The sequence below is a fragment of the Phacochoerus africanus genome, chromosome 9 (assembly GCF_016906955.1).
Source record: "Phacochoerus africanus isolate WHEZ1 chromosome 9, ROS_Pafr_v1, whole genome shotgun sequence".
Lineage (NCBI taxonomy): Eukaryota > Metazoa > Chordata > Mammalia > Artiodactyla > Suidae > Phacochoerus > Phacochoerus africanus.
Window position 1 is genome coordinate 120,053,787 of NC_062552.1, and position 17,583 is coordinate 120,071,369.

Genomic DNA, 17,583 nt, shown 5'->3' on the forward strand with positions numbered 1-17,583 from the left:
GCTCAGTGGGTTAAGGATCCAGGGTTTCCGTGACTGTGGTGTAGGTCACAGACACGGCTCAGATTTGGGGTTTCTGTGGCTGTGGTGTAGGCCAGCAGGTGTAGCTCTGATTTGACCCCTAGCTACAAAGTGGGTGCTGTTAGTTCCCCATTTGACAGATGAAGAAACTGAGGTCCTGAGGGGGTCGCCAGCCTGTCCAGGGTCATACAGCTGGTAAGTGTTAGAGCTGGAATTCTGACCTGGTTGGACCTCAGTCATGAAACCCCAGGTCCCCTGTCTTTCCAACTCCTTGGCGACATCTCCGGGCACCCAACCCATGCTCTTACACACACACACACACACACACACACACACACACACACACACGGGCACCCAACCCATGCTCTTACACACACACACGCGCGCGCGTGCACACACACACATACAGTGGCTTGCCCCTCTAAGCTCCACTCAACAAACCACAAGCGACTGGCAAGATTGAGACAGAGGTTTCCTGTCCCCCAAACCTGCATCCTCAAAAGACTTCAGTGACCAAGGCCCTCGGGCTGCCAATTCCAGCCCCGTGCTGATGCCCCAGCCACCCCCATAGGGCCAGCTGAGCCCTGGTCTAAACTGCCAGTCTGCAGCCGCCTGCACTGAACTTCTTCCCTTGAAGGATGAAGTCACTGCGCCCCCTCCTGGCCAGAGACAGCCAGACCTGCAAGCCCACTGAATCCCTCCCCTAGTCCACAGGGATGCCTCGTAGCAGAATTCTGAGGGAGGGGAAGCCCTCTGATGCAAGAGAAGTGCCTTGGGGTTTGGACTCAGGCAGACCTGGGTTTGAATCCTGGCCCTGCCTCTAGCTAGCTGTGTGAGCTTGAACCATCTCAGGCTACCTTGCCAAGCCTCTGCCCTCTTGTCTGGTATATGGGAATGATGATATGTCAACCACACAGTGCGGTCTTGAGGACGTGACAGCCAGGGCGCCCAGAAAGCTCTTCCGTTTTCCTTTGCCTCTACCCTGCAGATGTATCTGCTCAGGACAAAAAGAGAAGTAAGGATCACCTTGCTGTCTACCAGTCAGTCAACAATCGTTTATTGAGCACCTAATAGATGACAGGCACGCCACAGAGAAAGCAAGAAGCCATGCAAGCATCTCTAAGAGACCTGCTCTAAATATATATTACAGAGAAGGGGGAGGGGGAAAAGGAGGGAGGGACCCCCACTGCTCGAGTGCATTCAACAGAGGAAAGGAGGAGTTCCTGTTGTGGCGCAGTGGTTAACGAATCCAACTAAGAACCATGAAGTTGCAGGTTCGATCCCTGGCCTTGCTCAGTGGGTTAAGGATCTGGCGTTGCCATGAGCTGTGGTGTAGGTTGCAGACATGGCTCAGATCCCGCATTGCTGTGGCTCTGGTGTAAGCCGGGGGCTACAGCCCCGATTTGACCCTTGGCCTGGGAACCTCCATATGCCGCAGGAGCGGCCCAAAGAAATAGCAAAAAGACAAAAAAAAAAAAAAAAAACAGAGGAAAGGAGCCCATAGGAAATCCGTGTTAACAGATTTATTGCAAGGGATTGGCTAGGGCTGGCTGGGCAAGTCCAGAAGCCATATAAGGCCAGGAGAGGCAAGCCAGAACACGGGCGTGGATTGAAGCTGCTCTTCCCAAGTGGAATTTCTGCTGTTGCTGCTGGGAAACCCCAGTTCAGCTCTTAAGGTGCACCCGGATAACGGCAGATAATTTCCCTTACGTAAAGTCTTAAAGTCCCTGATTACGGACTTCAGTGGCATCAACCACGTGCCTTGCAACACCCAGATCCGTATTAGACTGAAAAACCGGGGGCTGGACCTGGACAGGCTGACACATAAAATCAACCATCACAGGGCATCTGGGAGGCTCCATGGAAGGGCTGGTGCCTGAGCTGGTCTCAACTGCAGGAGGCAGAAGAGGGGAAGGGCATTCAGAGAGGGCAGCCCCAGCCAAGGCAGAGGTGGTGGGAACGCAAGAAATATTCCTCAGGAGTGGACGGGGGTCACTGTGGCTGGGGCCTCATGAAATACATTACATAGAAAGGGATCGAGTCAAGGAACGGCTTGATAAATGACAATAAACAAATACCATGCCTTCTTTAAAGGCATTCTTATGACAGCCATGGAACCACAGAGAAAAAAATCCCTTGATATGATATTCTGTGTGAAACCACAGGCGATGAAAGGCTGGTTGAACGTGAATATGAAGGGAGCTGTGGGGGGATAAAACTCTGGGAGATTCTAGTATTTTTCAAGGCTCTTTACTTGCCTATATGATCTTTTAAAAACAAAAGGGAGTTGTTACTTTTTTTTAAGGGGAAAGAGTGGTACGAGGATTTCAGATGAAGGTGCTCCTTCGTAAAGCTACAGAATCCGGAGTTCCCGCTGTGGTTCAGGGGTGAAGAACCTGACTAGTATCCATGAGGAAAGCAGGTTTGATCCCTGGCCTCGCTCAGTGGGTTAAGAATCCACTGTTGCTGTGGCTGTGGTGTAAGGTCGCAGATGTAGCTCTGATTCGACCCCTAGCCTGGAAACTTCCATATGATTTGGGTGTGGCCCTCAAAAGACACACACACACACACACACACACACACACCAAAAAAACCCCTACAGAACCCAGTTGGAGAAGAGAGAAACAAAGCATTGTGCTGAACAGATAACCTAACCACAGAAACAGGAACTAACTTGAGCCCCGGGGCGGTGCGGGTGGCGGGGCATGCCCTGTCCTGGGCTGCAGAAAACGGGGTGGAGGAGGGGCCCCTCTTCTCAAGCCTTCCCCCCCGCACCCCCCGCCACCTCACCCCAGCCCTGTAAATCTTTCCAAAACATTCCAGGCCCATAAAGTGTCCAGATGCCAGAAGGGGCCACACACATGTCTAAGACCGAATGGGTCTGATTCAGCTCTCTCGAGGTGTTCCCGGAACAGAGGTTGACTTCCCAGAACCTCATCTTTTTCCTAAGACCGCGCTGGCCTTTCCTCAGGAAAAAGCCCCTCGGAAACTGTGCTCAGGCCACACTTCTTCCTGGTATTGCGGCTGATTGGATGCGTGAGGTCCCATCACCTCCCCGGCCCCCCAGTATTGACTGTGCCCCGAAGTGACCTTTATGACCGTCTGCAGCTCGCATCCTTACCCAGCGGTCATGTGAAGTGGATTGTAGAGCAACACGTCTATTCCAGGGAGGTTTCCGGGAAAGGGGCCTGAGCTGGGATTCAGGACCCTTGGTTCTGTCCTTCTCTAACTTGACCTTTGCTGGGTGGTCCGAGAGATTTTAACTTATGGAGCAAATGTTCTCCACCAGTTGGAGATGTGCAAAGCACCGCAGCAGGGATGGCGGAGCGTGGGAAGGTGAGCAAGGCAAGTGTATCTAATAGAATGGGACAGACAGCTGCACAGTCTCATGCACGTGTGATTACACACACACACACACGCGCTCTCATGGCAAGAGGGGATGCAAAAGGTAAAAGGGGGAGTTCCCGTGGTGGCGCAGTGGAAACAAATCTGACTAGGAACCATGAGGTTGCGGGTTCGATCCCTGGCCTCACTCGGCCGGTCAAGGATCCAGCGTTGCCATGAGCTGTAGGTCACAGACACGGCTCAGATCTGGTGTTGCTGTGGCTGTGGTGAAGCTGACAGCTGAAGCTCCAGTTCAACCCCTAACCCCTTGCTCAGCGGATTAAGGACCCCGAGTTGATGTGAGCTGTGGTACAGGTCACAGATGCAGCTTGGATCCTGCACTGCTGTGGCTGTGGCGTAGGCGGGCAACTACAGCTCCGATTAGACCCCTAGCCTGGGAACCTCCATGTGCCCCAGGTGCAGCCCTAAAATGAAAAGAAAAAAAAAAGGTAAAAGGGGAAAAGCCACCCCCCCCCAAACAGAGGCTAGAACTGTGCAATCGCAAGGGGTCCCCTGGACCAACAGGTGACACCCTGGTCTCTCTATCCAGGTGTGGACAGTGTCTGTGAACCTCAGCTGAGACTGTGGGCGGGAGAGCAGCCCGCGAAGGGACTGTCCCATCTCCACCCCCTCATCCCCCAGTGTGGCTGAAGCAGATGGGGAGGGAGGATTGCAGGGGGCACAGAGGTAGCGAGGGCAACATCCATCCGGGCCACACTCACTGCGCGCTTCGTGCATTTGACACGTATTCACTCACTGACTCCTCACCTCTGCCTGCGTTGACACCCCCCCCTTTTTATAGTTGAGAAAAAGGCCCCACGAGGTTAAATAACCCCCCGATGGAGGGGGACCCAATCCCAGGTCTGGCTCCAGAGCCCATAAGCTGGAGCACCAGGCTGGGCCTCCTGTGTGTGACCGGAGTTCCCAGCCGGCCCCTCAGGCTGTGTTTCCTTCTCTCGGTCATTCCCCACGCATAAGCTTTGACCTCAGTGTCACCCGTACAGCCGGTGAATAGTGACTCTCTCTGAACCGCACCTCCATAGCACCAGCTTAAAAGGAAAACAGCATCATTTGTCAGGCACACACAAAAACTCTGTAAAAATAAATACAATGGACTATAAACAAAGCTGTTTAGGGCTGGCTAGATTTAGGCGGCCAGCCCAGGCCCTGGACCTGCTGTCTTTGTTGAAAGCCGGGGTGGGGGGTTGGGGGGGGTGTTTACAAACACCAAAGAGGTGTTGAGGACACACAGCCCCACCAGAGACTTTTTCCCTGGTTCACCCAGAGGAGTGACTCAGTGGTTCAGGGTTATTTACATCCAGTGCCCAACCCTGGCTTTGGGAAGTACCTCCTGGCTCCAGCACCAGCCACAACATCCTGGATACGGGTTGGCCGCCGGGCCAGGGGCTCCATACAAGGCATACTTGTCCCTTGAGAAAGTGATGCTGTGTGTCCTGGGGCAGCCACAGCCTGAGAGCCCTTCAGACACGGATTCTTGGGGAACCAAAGCAGACTCCCTCGGAGACTAAAGTGAAATTGATCCTGACAGCCCAGAGAGCCAGGGTTTATGTGAATCAGCAAAAGGAAATACTTTCAAAGTAAGTCTTCTTGGACCATATTCGGAGGGAGATAGATTCCCAGTGAATCAGGATGTTTCAGAATGTTGGATGTTTCTTCTAAAGCTTCAGTTTCAAGAATTCAGGGAAAGCCCAGCTGCAGAGTCATCGCCTCATCACCCGCACCCCAGCCATGAGGATCAGAGTCGGGGTGGGGGGTGGGGGGCTGGGTCACCCCCCACCCCCAAGAGGACCCCCTCACCATCACATCCAGAGAACTGCACTCCCGACCACACCAGTAGCCTCTTGCTGATGTGCCCCCCCATGCCCCCCCCCAGTCCCTTAAATAGTTCTCTAACATCGGAATTTATAATCTCAAGAGGAGTTCCCGTCGTGGCGCAGTGGTTAATGAATCTGACTGGGAACCATGAGGTCGCAGGTTCCATCCCTGGCCTTGCTCAGTGGGTGAAGGATCTGGCATTGCCGTGAACTGTGGTGTAGGTCGCAGACGCGGCTCGGATCTGGCGTGGCTGTGGTGTGGGCCGGTGGCTACAGCTCCGATTCGACCCCTAGCCTAGGAACCTCCATATGCCGCGCCCTAAAAAGACAAAAAAAAAAAAAAGCAATTAAGGAAGAGATCGTTTGTGAAAAGCTGGACTCTAGGTGCAACAGACCTCTGACTAAAGTAAGCATTAGTAATCCGCTAGTGGGCCGAGGCAGGACAGCACATCGTGGAGACTGCTCTAACGCGTTGTATTTTTCGTCTGTAACAAAATTTCGTAGTCACTAACTCTGGACTCAGCGTTTTGAGATGGAGGGGAGGCCTGGGAGACAAAGGAGAAGCCTTTGGCTTCAAAACACCAGGGCTTGGCGTCTCGCACACGGTCTCTGTCCCAGCAGGAAAGAGGAGGCACCGTCACACTGGCTAAACCGAGGACACTTTCACCAGAGGGTCTCTTGCCAGAGCGTGGACAGCATGTGGGGGCCCCGCTGGTCGGGGCTCCGCAGGGGCCTCAGATGACCCCTACCCCTGAGATTAGAGCCAGCAAGAGGAGGGGGCAGTTTCCAGAAGCTCCGGCCTTCGAGCTGGAGAGGTTCCCTGGCAGGAGCTGTGCGTGGGCCCCACGGACCTGGAGCTGGGAGCCAGGGCCCTTCCTCAGCCTCCTGCGGGCAGCCCAGGGCCAAAGCCCATGGGAAGCCAGAGGGCAGTGACCTCAAGCCATGGTCCCCACAGTCCCGAGCTGGTGGTGGTGGTTGGGGGGCCTCCCCATACACACGCCCCGTCTCACCCAATGCAGCAAACTGGAGTCCGTTGCTGCAGGCTCCCAGCTTCTCTGGGATCCTCAACCCTCCTGCTCTCTGCACATCGGAGGGAGAAAAGCCCTCAACTGCGTTTTGAAAATGAGCAGAGTTTACCGCCATTAGCAAACAATTCGGATCCACCAGATCTGGGGACCCCCAGGTAGGCCTTGAGGGAAGGCCGCCCCTTCTCCAGGGAGAGCCAGCAGAGTTACCTGTGTGCTGTCACTGTCTGGGTGGACGTGGCAGGCCCTGCGGGCAGCCTGAGGTCCCTACACTGGACAGGACCCCACGGGGACAGGGGATGCCCACTTCATTCTTCCACCGAGTTCCCAGCAGTGGAAAAATACTCAATAATCCCTGTTGAGAAATGAATGCTTTGAACACATGACATGACCTCTGACCCCCAGTAGAATTTTCTTTCTGGCAGAGCCCCTCAGAAAAGCATTCTAGGAGTTCCCTGGTGGTCTCAATGGGTTAAGGATCCGGCATTGTCACTGCTGCAGCTCAGGTCACTGCTGTAGCGTGGGTTCATTCCCGGCTTGGGAACTTCTGCTGGCCAAGGGTGAGGCCAAAAAAAAACCCAACCAAACAAAAACAAACAAACAAAAAAACCCCATTCTGCTAGGTCTTTCTTCACTTCCCGCAACCCACCTCTTGGAAGAATCAAAAGGATTTGCTGTGCATTGCATCTCTTACGAGTTCACAATCCTGACCTCAACTCAGCTCGGGGTTTAGAGAAAGCTCTTCTGGGTGTTAATGGAATACCTTCTGCTTACTGTCCTACTGACTAGGCCAGGGGTTTTTGTTTGTTTGTTTCCCTAATGTATTCAAATCCCCAGAACTTTGGCTAATTTATCTCAAGCTGCATTAGGCACGTGGAGCTGCATTAGGTGCTGGGATTTGCATAGACTCCTCTAGCTGAGGAGCAGCTGCATGCTAGGTTTGGGCACTCGAGACACACACCCGCACACACACACACACACACTCACATAGGAGTTCCCTGGTGGCTCAGTAGTTAAGGATCTGGCATTGTTACTGCTGTGTCTCAAGTTACTGCTGTGGCACGGGTTCAGTCCCTAGCCTGGGAACTTCTGCATGCTGCAGGCATGGTCTAAACAAATAAAGACACAAGCATGCACGTGCACACACTCACACACACACGTGCCCAGCTCTCACATCCTGCCCAGACAGCAGTGAGACACTGGCCAGAGCTCAAGGTCTGGCACCAGAAAGGTTGAAGCCCCACTTCCAGGTCTTGCCAGCAGTGGCACTTGGACAAGTCACCCCATCTCTCTGCACCTCGTTTCCTCTCCTGCAAGGCAAGCGTCCAGCCGCTGCCCACCTCTCCACATGCGAGGCAGCTGAACTTGAAGAGGGAGAGAGAGGCTGTGTCAGGGCGAGCCCCCCTGGGCAGAAAGCGTTCCACCTTTCCTCGGGGTTCAGGTGTGGGCTCAGCTCAGAACTGGAGGGCACGCTGTAGCCGTGACCCTGCCAGTGGCTTGGAAACCCTCTGGAGATCCTGTGTCTAATGCGCCTCTACTGCATCAGGGTGGACCTGTCCTCCAGCCCGGCCCCCTCCCTGGAGCTCCTGCCGCCGGTGTCTAAAGCTCCTCCGTCTTACAGGTTCAAGTCTAAACACGTGACCCTCTCTCTCCAAGTCAGCCCTCCCTCTTCAACCCCTTCGTAGGAGATGGCAGCACTGGGAGCAGATGGCAGCATCCTTGGTCCCTTCCCCACCCTCATCCCCAAACTCTGCATGTCCAGTCTTGCACCAGACCCATCAGTCTGCCTTCCTAAGCACCTCTGCAGTTCATCCTCCCCAGGCTCCATCACCCTGTGCCTAAATAGTGAGCAGCACCTGCGAACAGTCTCCCTGCTTCCACTCCACCCCAGTCCCGTCCCTCAGCAGCCCCCAGGGCCCAACACGCATGCGCCTCAAGCTTCTTCCTGCCCCAGGGCCTTTGCACCTTCTGCTCCCTCTCCCAGACATCCTCTCTGCTGCCATCCTTTCACTCAGCTGACCCCTGCTCACTCTCGGGTCTCATAATAGATATCCCCTCAGCCTGTGCCTCATGCGGGTTTAGAACCCCGCCTTCCAGTGTCACAGGACTTGTGCATTTTATTTCAGAGCACCTATGTCAGTTTTCTCTAATTTAGTGTTTCAGTAATGTCTGGCTTCTCCACAAAAGCTCCGGGAGGGCAGACACTGTGCCTGTTCTCACCTCCCGTCCTGGCACCCAGTGTGGGGTGGAAGCTTAATAAATATTCGTCAGTTCAGTGAAGGCCTCTGCGTCCCTTCCCTAGTGGAGAAGGCGTCTGTTTTACGGTCCCCAGACCCACCATCTAACAGCTTTTCTCCTCCCATCAGCCCGGCGGGGCCCCCGCTCACGTCCTCTGCGTCCAGATGTTCTCTGCCTGGAAGGAACCAATGTTCCTGTCTGTTCATAAGGACACCGTGCCCACCGCTGCCTCTTTTGGGTGAGTCCGAGGGATTCCTCAATTTATTATTTATTGGGCGGGGCGGGGCGGGGGGCAATCAGTCTGGGGACCACCTAGGAGAGCGCCACCCTTCTCTCCGGGACCACAGTGGAGACAACAGGCAATGTTAGGTCCAAAGACAAAAATGCTTCAGGGCTGGCGAGGCCAGGGTTCACATCCCCGGAGGCCTGTCAGGGCCAGAGGGGGCGGATGGTGCTGTTTGGGGGGTGGGCGTGCAGGAGGAGAAGGACACATTCCTGGTGGCCAAGGCTGAGAGACCCCGGATGAACGTGGAAAGGAAGAGAGGAAACTCTAAAGGCAACACAAGAAATCGGACAGAGATGTGCCACGTCTCCATGGAGACGCAATGTCGCTAACCTTTGGGGACGGTCAGGACACTCTAAAGAGAGAAGGGGGTGGGGGAGGGGTGGAAACAGAGGAAAGGGAGGGGAAGTCCCAAGGGGGGCAGGGGGCAGTGACAGGAGGACAAAGGGGCGTGGGGCTCGGCCCGGGCCCCTCAGCCCCCGGGCAGGTATGGGCCATCATGGAAATGATCAGACGGCCCCGTCAGCCAGGGCCGTGAACCCGGGTCCTGTAACTCCTCATCAGGCCCCCACCCAGGCACCTTCTGATGGTTCTGTGGCTTCTCAGAGCCAGCTCTGAGCCATGTGCCATCCCATTAGCTAGGACTGCCTTGCCAGGGAATGAAGTAGCGTCTGGTGTGACCCTTGAGTGTCCAGAGAGCGAGACCATGAGAGACCACTCCCCAAGTCTGGGGCACTGAGGAAAGAGATAATGGGGCCAAATGGGACCAAAGGCTGGACCAAGAGGACCAGTAAGGCAGGGCTGGGAGGGGGGTCTTACCTTCAGAGCCTCTGAGAGAAGCCCACCAGTTTCCATGGGTCAGGATTAGGGCGCCAGTGGGGATGGCTTGCCTCTGTTCCATGATGTCTGGGGCCTCGGCGGGAAGCCTCAAAGGCTGGGGGACTAGAAACAACCAAAGGCTTCCCTGGGGCCGGGGCATCCACATCCAAAGCGGCCGGTGGGCTGCTCTCCATGGAGCCTCTCCACGTGGTAGCTCAAGGGTCCTCCCAACCTGGCAGCCGGCCTCCCCCGGAGCCAGCAACCCAAGAGGCCACGGACGAGGCTGCAGTGCCTTCTGTGCCAGCATCTCGGAACTTGCACACTGTCACAGCCACCTTGGGTGGGAAGCGAGTCACTCAGTCTGGCCACATTCCCTGGAAGAGGAATTAGAATCCACCTTTTTAGGGAGTTTCTGACTCAGCGATCATGAACCTGACTAGTATCCCTGAGGATGCAGGTTCGATCCCTGGCCTTGCTCAGTGGGTTAAGGGTCCGGCGTTGCCATGAGCGGTGGCGTAGGTCACAGACGCGGCTCGGGTCTGGCGTTGCTGTGGCTCTGGTGTAGGCCGGCAGCTGCAGCTCTGATTGGACCCCTGGCCTGGGAACCTCCATATGCCACAGGTGCGGCTCTAAAAAGGGAAAAAAAAAAAAAAAAAAAAAAAAAAGCTAGAGCCTTCCAGGACGCATAGGGGCTTTTCCTGGGAAATCCCAGAGGCAGTCAGCAGACTTTTTCCCAAAATCTGTTGCTCAGCTCCTCCTGCATGAGCCTATCCAACAATCAACTCCCCAAGAAGAGCCCCTGTACCTCACCTCCCTCATCCCCTCATGGGCCAGGAAAAGGCCCAGTTAATCCTGCCCCCTCTGCATCATGCTTTTGGCTTTTTGATGTGTCTTCATACCTGCTCTTTGATTTGAACCTTGCCGTGGTCACGCAAGGCAAGTCAAGAGAGAGCGATGCTCTACTCCAGAAAAAAAACAAAATAGAAGCTCAGAAAGGTCAAGCAATTTACCCAAGACCACACAGCTAGGATTGGAGCTGGTGTCTGTCCAACACCGAAGCCTCTCTGCCGAAGGTGGAGATGAATTAGCCTTAAGAGCAACGCTTCCAGGATTTCCCGTTGTGGTGCAGGGAAAACGAATCCGACAAGGCATCATGACATTTCGGGTTCGATCCCTGGCCTCTTTCAATGGGTTAAGGATCCAGCATTGCTGTGGCTGTGGTGTAGGCCGGCAGCTGTAGCTCCGATTTGACCCTTAGCCTGGGAACCTCCATAGGCCACGGGTGCAGCCCTAAAAAGCAAAAAAAAAAAAAAAAGAAAGAAAACAGCCAGACTTCCATAAATCGAGCTGCACCCTGGCCTGAGTCTCATCCCAGAATGAAAGAGGAGCCAGTAGGTCAAAGATCAAGTCACCAACATAAGAGCAAGAACCTGCAAACCGTGGTGCTGGAGTTTGACATTGGTTATTTTAATAAGGCCACCAAAAATAGGTAATTATTCACATTTATGGAACCGTGTCCAGTGCGTACACAGTCTCAGATCCCCACCACGACCCTGAGACGTGGATTTTGTTCTTCCCATTTTACAAGGTAGGACATTAAGTTTCAGGGGGGTTCGTTAATTTACCCAAGGTCACACAACTAATGAATGAGCCAGGATTTGAACCCAGAGGACTGTCTGAATCCCAGACTCCTGCCCTCCCTTTCCATCCAGCAACCTCTGACTATCCTCAATGCCACGCTGATGGAAGGTTCCAAAACCTTCTTCGAGGAGTCAGAGCGTGGGCAGATAGGCTGCGGTTTTAGAGCCAGGCCAGAATCTCCCTGTCTGGCCTGATAGCATTCTTCTCCTCTAATAAATTACTCACCCACAGCCAGGCCAGGACAAGGAGAAAGAGAGCAGCTCCCTTGGGAGGGGCCCAGGTGATAAGGAAGGAATGTGCTATGGATCCTCCCAGCATGGAGGCTTCCAGGAGGTCCAGGGTCCAAGACCCATGCTTGTTAGTGTGGGAGACGGATGCTGGCCAAGGACACACCCCAGTGGAGCCTGGAGGCGAAGACCACGAGCTCTCAGTTTAAGCCCAAGGAGCAGAGGCAGCTTTGCAAGACCCGAGGACTCGGGTGCGCCAGTCCTGTTCCTGAACACGGCACAGCAGAGACCTGAGTTCCAACCCCTCCTCCTCCTGCATCCGTAGTTTCTCCTTGCCGCAACCTTGAGGTGTCACCGCCTCTTTTCCGCTTTCTTTCAGCGTCGACATGCTCAACCTCACCTCGCAAGTCCCGGAGCCCGCTCTCAACGGGACCCTGCCCCAGAGCAGCAGCTGCTTCCACTCGGACTGGTGGAACTGGCTCAACACCATCCAGGCCCCCTTCCTCTGGGTCCTCTTCCTCCTGGCAGCCCTCGAGAACATCTTTGTCCTCAGCGTCTTCTGCCTGCACAAGAACAGCTGCACGGTGGCGGAGATCTACCTGGGCAACCTGGCCATGGCCGACCTGATCTTGGCCTTGGGACTGCCCTTCTGGGCCATCACCATCGCCAACCACTTCGACTGGCTCTTTGGGGAGGTCCTGTGCCGCGTCGTGAACACCATGATCTACATGAACCTCTACAGCAGCATCTGCTTCCTCATGCTGGTCAGCATCGACCGCTACCTGGCCCTGGTGAAGACCATGTCCATGGGCCGGATGCGCGGGGTGCGCTGGGCCAAGCTCTACAGCCTGGTGATCTGGGGCTGCACGCTGCTCCTGAGCTCGCCCATGCTGGCCTTCCGGACCATGCACGAGTACGCGGCCGAGGGCCACAACGTCACCGCCTGCATCATCAAGTACCCCTCGCGCAGCTGGATGGTGTTCACCAACATCCTCCTCAACTCCGTGGGCTTCCTGCTGCCCCTGAGCATCATCACCTACTGCACCGTGCAGATCCTGCAGGTGCTGCGCAACAACGAGATGCAGAAGTTCAAGGAGATCCAGACGGAGAGGAAGGCCACGGTGCTGGTCCTGGCCGTGCTGCTGCTGTTCGTCGTCTGCTGGCTGCCCTTCCAGATCAGCACCTTCCTGGACACGCTGCTGCGCCTCGACGTCCTCTCGGGCTGCTGGGACGAGCACGTGGTCGACGTCCTCACGCAGATCGCCTCCTACGTGGCCTACAGCAACAGCTGCCTCAACCCGCTGGTGTACGTGATCGTGGGCAAGCACTTCCGCAAGAAGTCGCGGGAGGTGTACGGGCGGCTGTGCGGGAAAGTGGGCTGCGGGTCCGAGCCCAGCCAGACGGAGAATTCCCTGGGCACGCTGCGGACCTCCATCTCCGTGGAGCGCCAGATCCACAAACTCTCCTAGGAGACGCGGAGCAGCCGGGGAGCGGAAGCCGCCAGGGCTGCTCGTGCGCATGACCATTGGTGGACAGCAAATCCCGTGCGTGGCCTCGGGCGGTGCGTCTGGGGTCTCCGGTAAAACCCAGGAGCGGAATCCCCACCGGCCCAAGTTGCAGGGAGCAGTGTCGGGAGGTTGGCGTGATCTGGTGCACAGCCAACAGCCCATAACATGCCAGTGTTATTGGTCAGATTCGCTGCCACCCCTGGGCCAGTCCGCCCCTTCCCAGGAGTGGAGGGAGCCTGGGGGCAGGGACGGAGTGACTGAGCTTCCCTCCCACGGGATGTCCCACCCTGCCCCAGCATGACAGCTCAGACCATGGGCGGCGCGGGCTGGAGGGGCGATAGCACCCAGCTTTGGTGCCGCGGCTGAGTGCCCCACGCGTGGGCCCGGCTGCCATCTCGCCTCGGGTTTCTTCAAACCGCTCAGCTAGGACTTTGGAGGCTGAGTCTCAGGTTAATGAAAGTGAAACCCTGAGATCCCCGGTAAGAACCCGGAGACCAGGATTTTTTGTTCCCTGCATGGAAAGACAAGGTGCCAAAGAAAGCCAATAAGCACTTATGCAGCACTTGCTGTGTACACAGCATCGAGTTACGTGGGTAAGAAAAGAAAAAGAAAATACAGTCTCCATCTTGAAGGAACTTGCGGACTCGTGGTAATTCAGGGTCTGCAACCGCCAGAAGGCGGTTCAAGACTCGGTGGGGCAAGGCACCATGGGCGGCGCGGGCTGGAGGGGCGAGAAGCAGACGCCCCAGCTCTGCCGATAACTAGTTGCACGCGGCTGCGTCTCGGCCTGGGTTTGCTCCTCTGTAAGACGAGGTTGTTGTGGGGAATAAAGGAAGTAACAAGCAGGGAAGTGCTTTGACACATGAAAGGTGCTATGTAAATGTGAGGCGTCACTGTGCCCACAGAACGGGAGTAAATTCATCTCGAAGAGAAAGACACAGGTTCAGCCAAAGGCCTGTAGAATCGGTCTGGTAGCTAATGGTTGTGTAAAGCACCCATTAGTGTCTGACACATAATAGGTGTTCAGTAATGTTAGCTCCCTTCCACCACCTGCCCTTCCCATCAATCTGCCCCACCCCCACCCCACCCCCGACACACACACACACACACACACACACGCGCGCGCGCGCGCATTTTCGGTAAGGTCTCCTGTTCGGTGGAGATGGGAGAAGGCCCTCCCCAACCCGCCTCCGGCAGGTCATTGGCGCAAAGCGGCTACTGCGCAGGGGCCAGGGCTCCACCTCTTGTGGGAGGGGCTGAGGGCGGGGCGGGCAGTGATGGGCGGGGCAGGGGGCAGGTACCAGGTGTCAGGCCTGAAGAAGCTGGACCAAGCGTCCTTGGCCAGAGGCTTTATGGACAGCCTCGGCCCCAAGCCCTAGGACCTCTGGGAGATTTGTTTCTTCTTTCTCTATGGGTGTGCAGCCTGCTTCCTGTGGCCGGCCCACAAAGAGAGAAGGAGAATGCACCACCCAGGCGCCAACAACAATTGCTTAGAGTCGAGGCAGGGAGGGGCGCTCCATAGCCCTGGAGTTCGGGAGCTACAGAGGGTAATGTAGGCAGCGCCGGGGAAGCACCCACTTGTTCAATAAATGGGTGGTTTGGGGCAGGCTCTCCCTGGAGGATAGCACCTATAGGACCAGGCAGATTAGATGACAAAGAACCCATAAATCCCAAGCAATCCTGCCCTGGATTTTAAAAGAGAAAGCGTCCGAGTTGCCACTGTGATGCAGCGTTGTCGCTGCACCTGCTCAGGTTGCAGCTGTGGCTGGGATTCAGTCCCTGGCCTGAGAACTTCCATATGCCATGGGTGCAGCCAAAAAAAGAGAGAGAAAGGGTCAAAAATGATCTCCTCTCCATCCCAGCCTCTTTTTTTTTCCCCCTGCCAACCATCTTCTGCCCCGATGAATATACAGACTTGTAGCTGGAGAAAGAAAACAGGTGAAATAAGAAGTAAGAACGATTTGGTATTAGAATGAAGTTAAACCATGAACATATGGGGGGGGGGGACTGGGCTTTGGAGTGTGTGACACTCTTTCATCAGCAGGTGTGCATGATCTGAGAGTCTCCTGTGAGCAGAGCCGCATCACAACCCTGGGCTCTCAGTGGTCATTTAGGGTCTGTGTGTGGTCTAAGGGGCAGCCTGTCCGTGGAAGAGGAGTTGCCCCTTGGGTTGTGTTGATTCCGTGATGAAGAATGTCTGTCCTGTGAAAGACCCAAAAAGCTCTTCCTTTGTAAAGAGGGAGCATTTCGCAAATGAGGAGAAATGGCTGAACCGCGTACACATGTGTCTTTTCTGTCTAGCATAATAAATGGATGAGGCCTTTTTGCGTCATTCTCTCATTTGTTACAACTCACCAAACCCTGAATCTTGTCAGGGGCCCTGACATGAGCAGTTAGAAGCCATGGCTGTCGGGAGGGCGGTGGGCCCATTTATTTCCAGTCAGCCTACTGCAGGGTTTCTGCCATGTGTATCAGTGGTGTTGAAGCTACTGTGGTTGTGTTTCCCTAAAAGCAAAAGAATTTTGCTTATATATACCCAGGATGGACACTTATTAACATGTATTACAATGTACATTCTAGGGAGTTCCTATTGCGGGCTCAGTGGGTTAAGAACCTGACTAGCATCCATGAGGATGCGGGTTCGATCCTTGGCTTTGCTCAGTGGGTTAAGGATCCAGCGTCGCCCCAAGCCGCAGTGTGGGTCTCAGATGTGACTCAGATCTGGTGGTGCCGTGGCCGTGGCCATCGGCCGGCAGCTGCGGCTCCTATTCAAACCTAGCCTGGGAACTTCCATGTGCTGCAGGTGCGGCTGTGAAATAAATAAATAAATTAAAATTTTTTTTAAAACTAAAAAAAAATAAAAATAAAAAAAATGTACAGTCTAAAATATACTCCAGTAGAAATTTAGGAAATTTTATCAAGATTTGAATGTTTTCTCCCATCCTACATTTCTACTTTGGTAACTTATTACAAATCTCCCACTGGGTGCCTGTAAACCCCCCATGAGGCCCTAGAATCTCAAGGATGGCAACAATTTAATCATTCATGCACATGATGTATATCTATTGAGTACCTTCCTTTTGATTTCCATTTGGCAAGGTCTAAATCAAACATCTGTCTAACCACTGCTTGCATACTCCCAGTGATGGGGATCTCATTACCAACTCCATTTGGGGACCCCTTCAGTACTCACATATTCATTCATTCACTCATTCATTCAATAAAACTTGCATTCTATGGCTACAGAAATGGTACTACTTTGTCTACACTTCTTTCTATCCCTGCAAGAAGCCTGGGCTCATGAGGAAGGGCGCCCTGTCCGTTATTCCTTCCACCTAGTGAATCAGCACCTCCTTTAGATTCCGCCTAACGTCTCTCAGATTTGGGAGGATTTTTGCCTACAGAGTAAGGATCTGGGGATGGTGGAGATTAAGTGAGATAAGGGTGTTCTAGTGGATTGAATAGTGTCCCCCCAAATTCACATCCACATGGAACCTCAGAATGTGCCCTTGTTGGGAATAAAATCTTTGTGGACGTAATTAAGATGAGGTCGGGACTTCCCATTGTGGCTCAGCAGTAATGAATCCAATGAATATCCATGAGGATGCGGGTTCAATCCCTGGCCATGCTCAGTGGGTTAAGGATCTGGCGTTGCCATGAGCTACAGTGTAGGTCACAGACGTGGCTTGGATCCCTCATTTCTGTGGCTGTGGTGTAGGCCGGCAGCTGCGGCTCCAATTTGACCCCTAGTCTGGGAACCTCCATGTACAGTGGGTATGGCCCTAAAAAGACAAAAAAAAAAAAATTAAGATGAGGTCCTCCTGGATGAAGATGGACCTACCCTCAATGACGAGCATCCTGATAGGAAGAGGCGAGGATGCACAGAGACATGGAGACCAGGACGTGAGAAGATGGAGACAGAGATGGGGGTGATGCTTCTATAAGCCAAGAGCCTCCAAAGGTTGCCTGGAACCACGGGAAGCCGGGCAGAGGCCAGGGACCAGGTTCTCTCCCGGAGCCTCCAGAGGAAACAACACAGCTGACACCTTGATTTTGGACTCCTGGCCTCCTGGGCTGTGAGAGAATGAAGTTCTGTTCCTTTAAGCCTCTCCCTTTGTGGTACCTTGAACCGGCTGCTCTGGGAGACGAACACAGGTGTCTTAATGGTTCTGAGCTCATCCCTGAGGTCGCCTGTCACAGTCCACACATGGCCCTTCCCCCAACAGCAGAGAGGGAACCAGGCCCAGACACCACCTTCCGGTCCCCTGGGGGTTAGAGATGCCAGTCGGTGATGGAGGGTTTCTAAGAAAGAATATACTGCCCTATAGAATTTTAGAGATTTCTTCAAAGGAGGGATCCTGAGCCCTTTCTCAAGGTCACGTAGCCCATTAGGGGCTGGCTCAGGCTCCCAGCGTGTGTGCGCCTTTGGCCTCAACACCCCATCTCTGCTAACCCAGGACTGGGGGCCACCCTGCTTCTCTCCTCCTTCCCCCAAAGGCAGGCGGATTCCCAGAGTCTCAAACTACAATCAGAAGAGGCCACAGGACCCAGCTCCCAGTTTCCCGACTGCCCAGCCACCACGCCCACCTTGGCAGGAGGCTGTAT

At 54.5% G+C, this 17,583-nt stretch overlaps 1 protein-coding gene across 2 annotated transcripts in view; it reads left to right on the top strand.

The window, feature by feature from the left end:
- LOC125135815 (B1 bradykinin receptor) overlaps positions 1-17,583 on the top strand; it is a 55,622-nt gene that overhangs the window by 18,878 nt on the left and 19,161 nt on the right. Inside the window, exons 2-3 of one of the 2 annotated variants that reach the window (XM_047796257.1) lie at positions 8,629-8,738; positions 11,850-15,301. In XM_047796257.1, the coding sequence (XP_047652213.1) occupies positions 8,665-8,738; positions 11,850-12,939 (1,164 nt within the window). In that variant the 5' untranslated portion in view covers positions 8,629-8,664 and the 3' untranslated portion in view covers positions 12,940-15,301. Of the gene's footprint in view, positions 1-8,628; positions 8,739-11,849; positions 15,302-17,583 lie in introns of those variants that run through there. The other variant, XM_047796258.1, reaches the window with a different exon arrangement.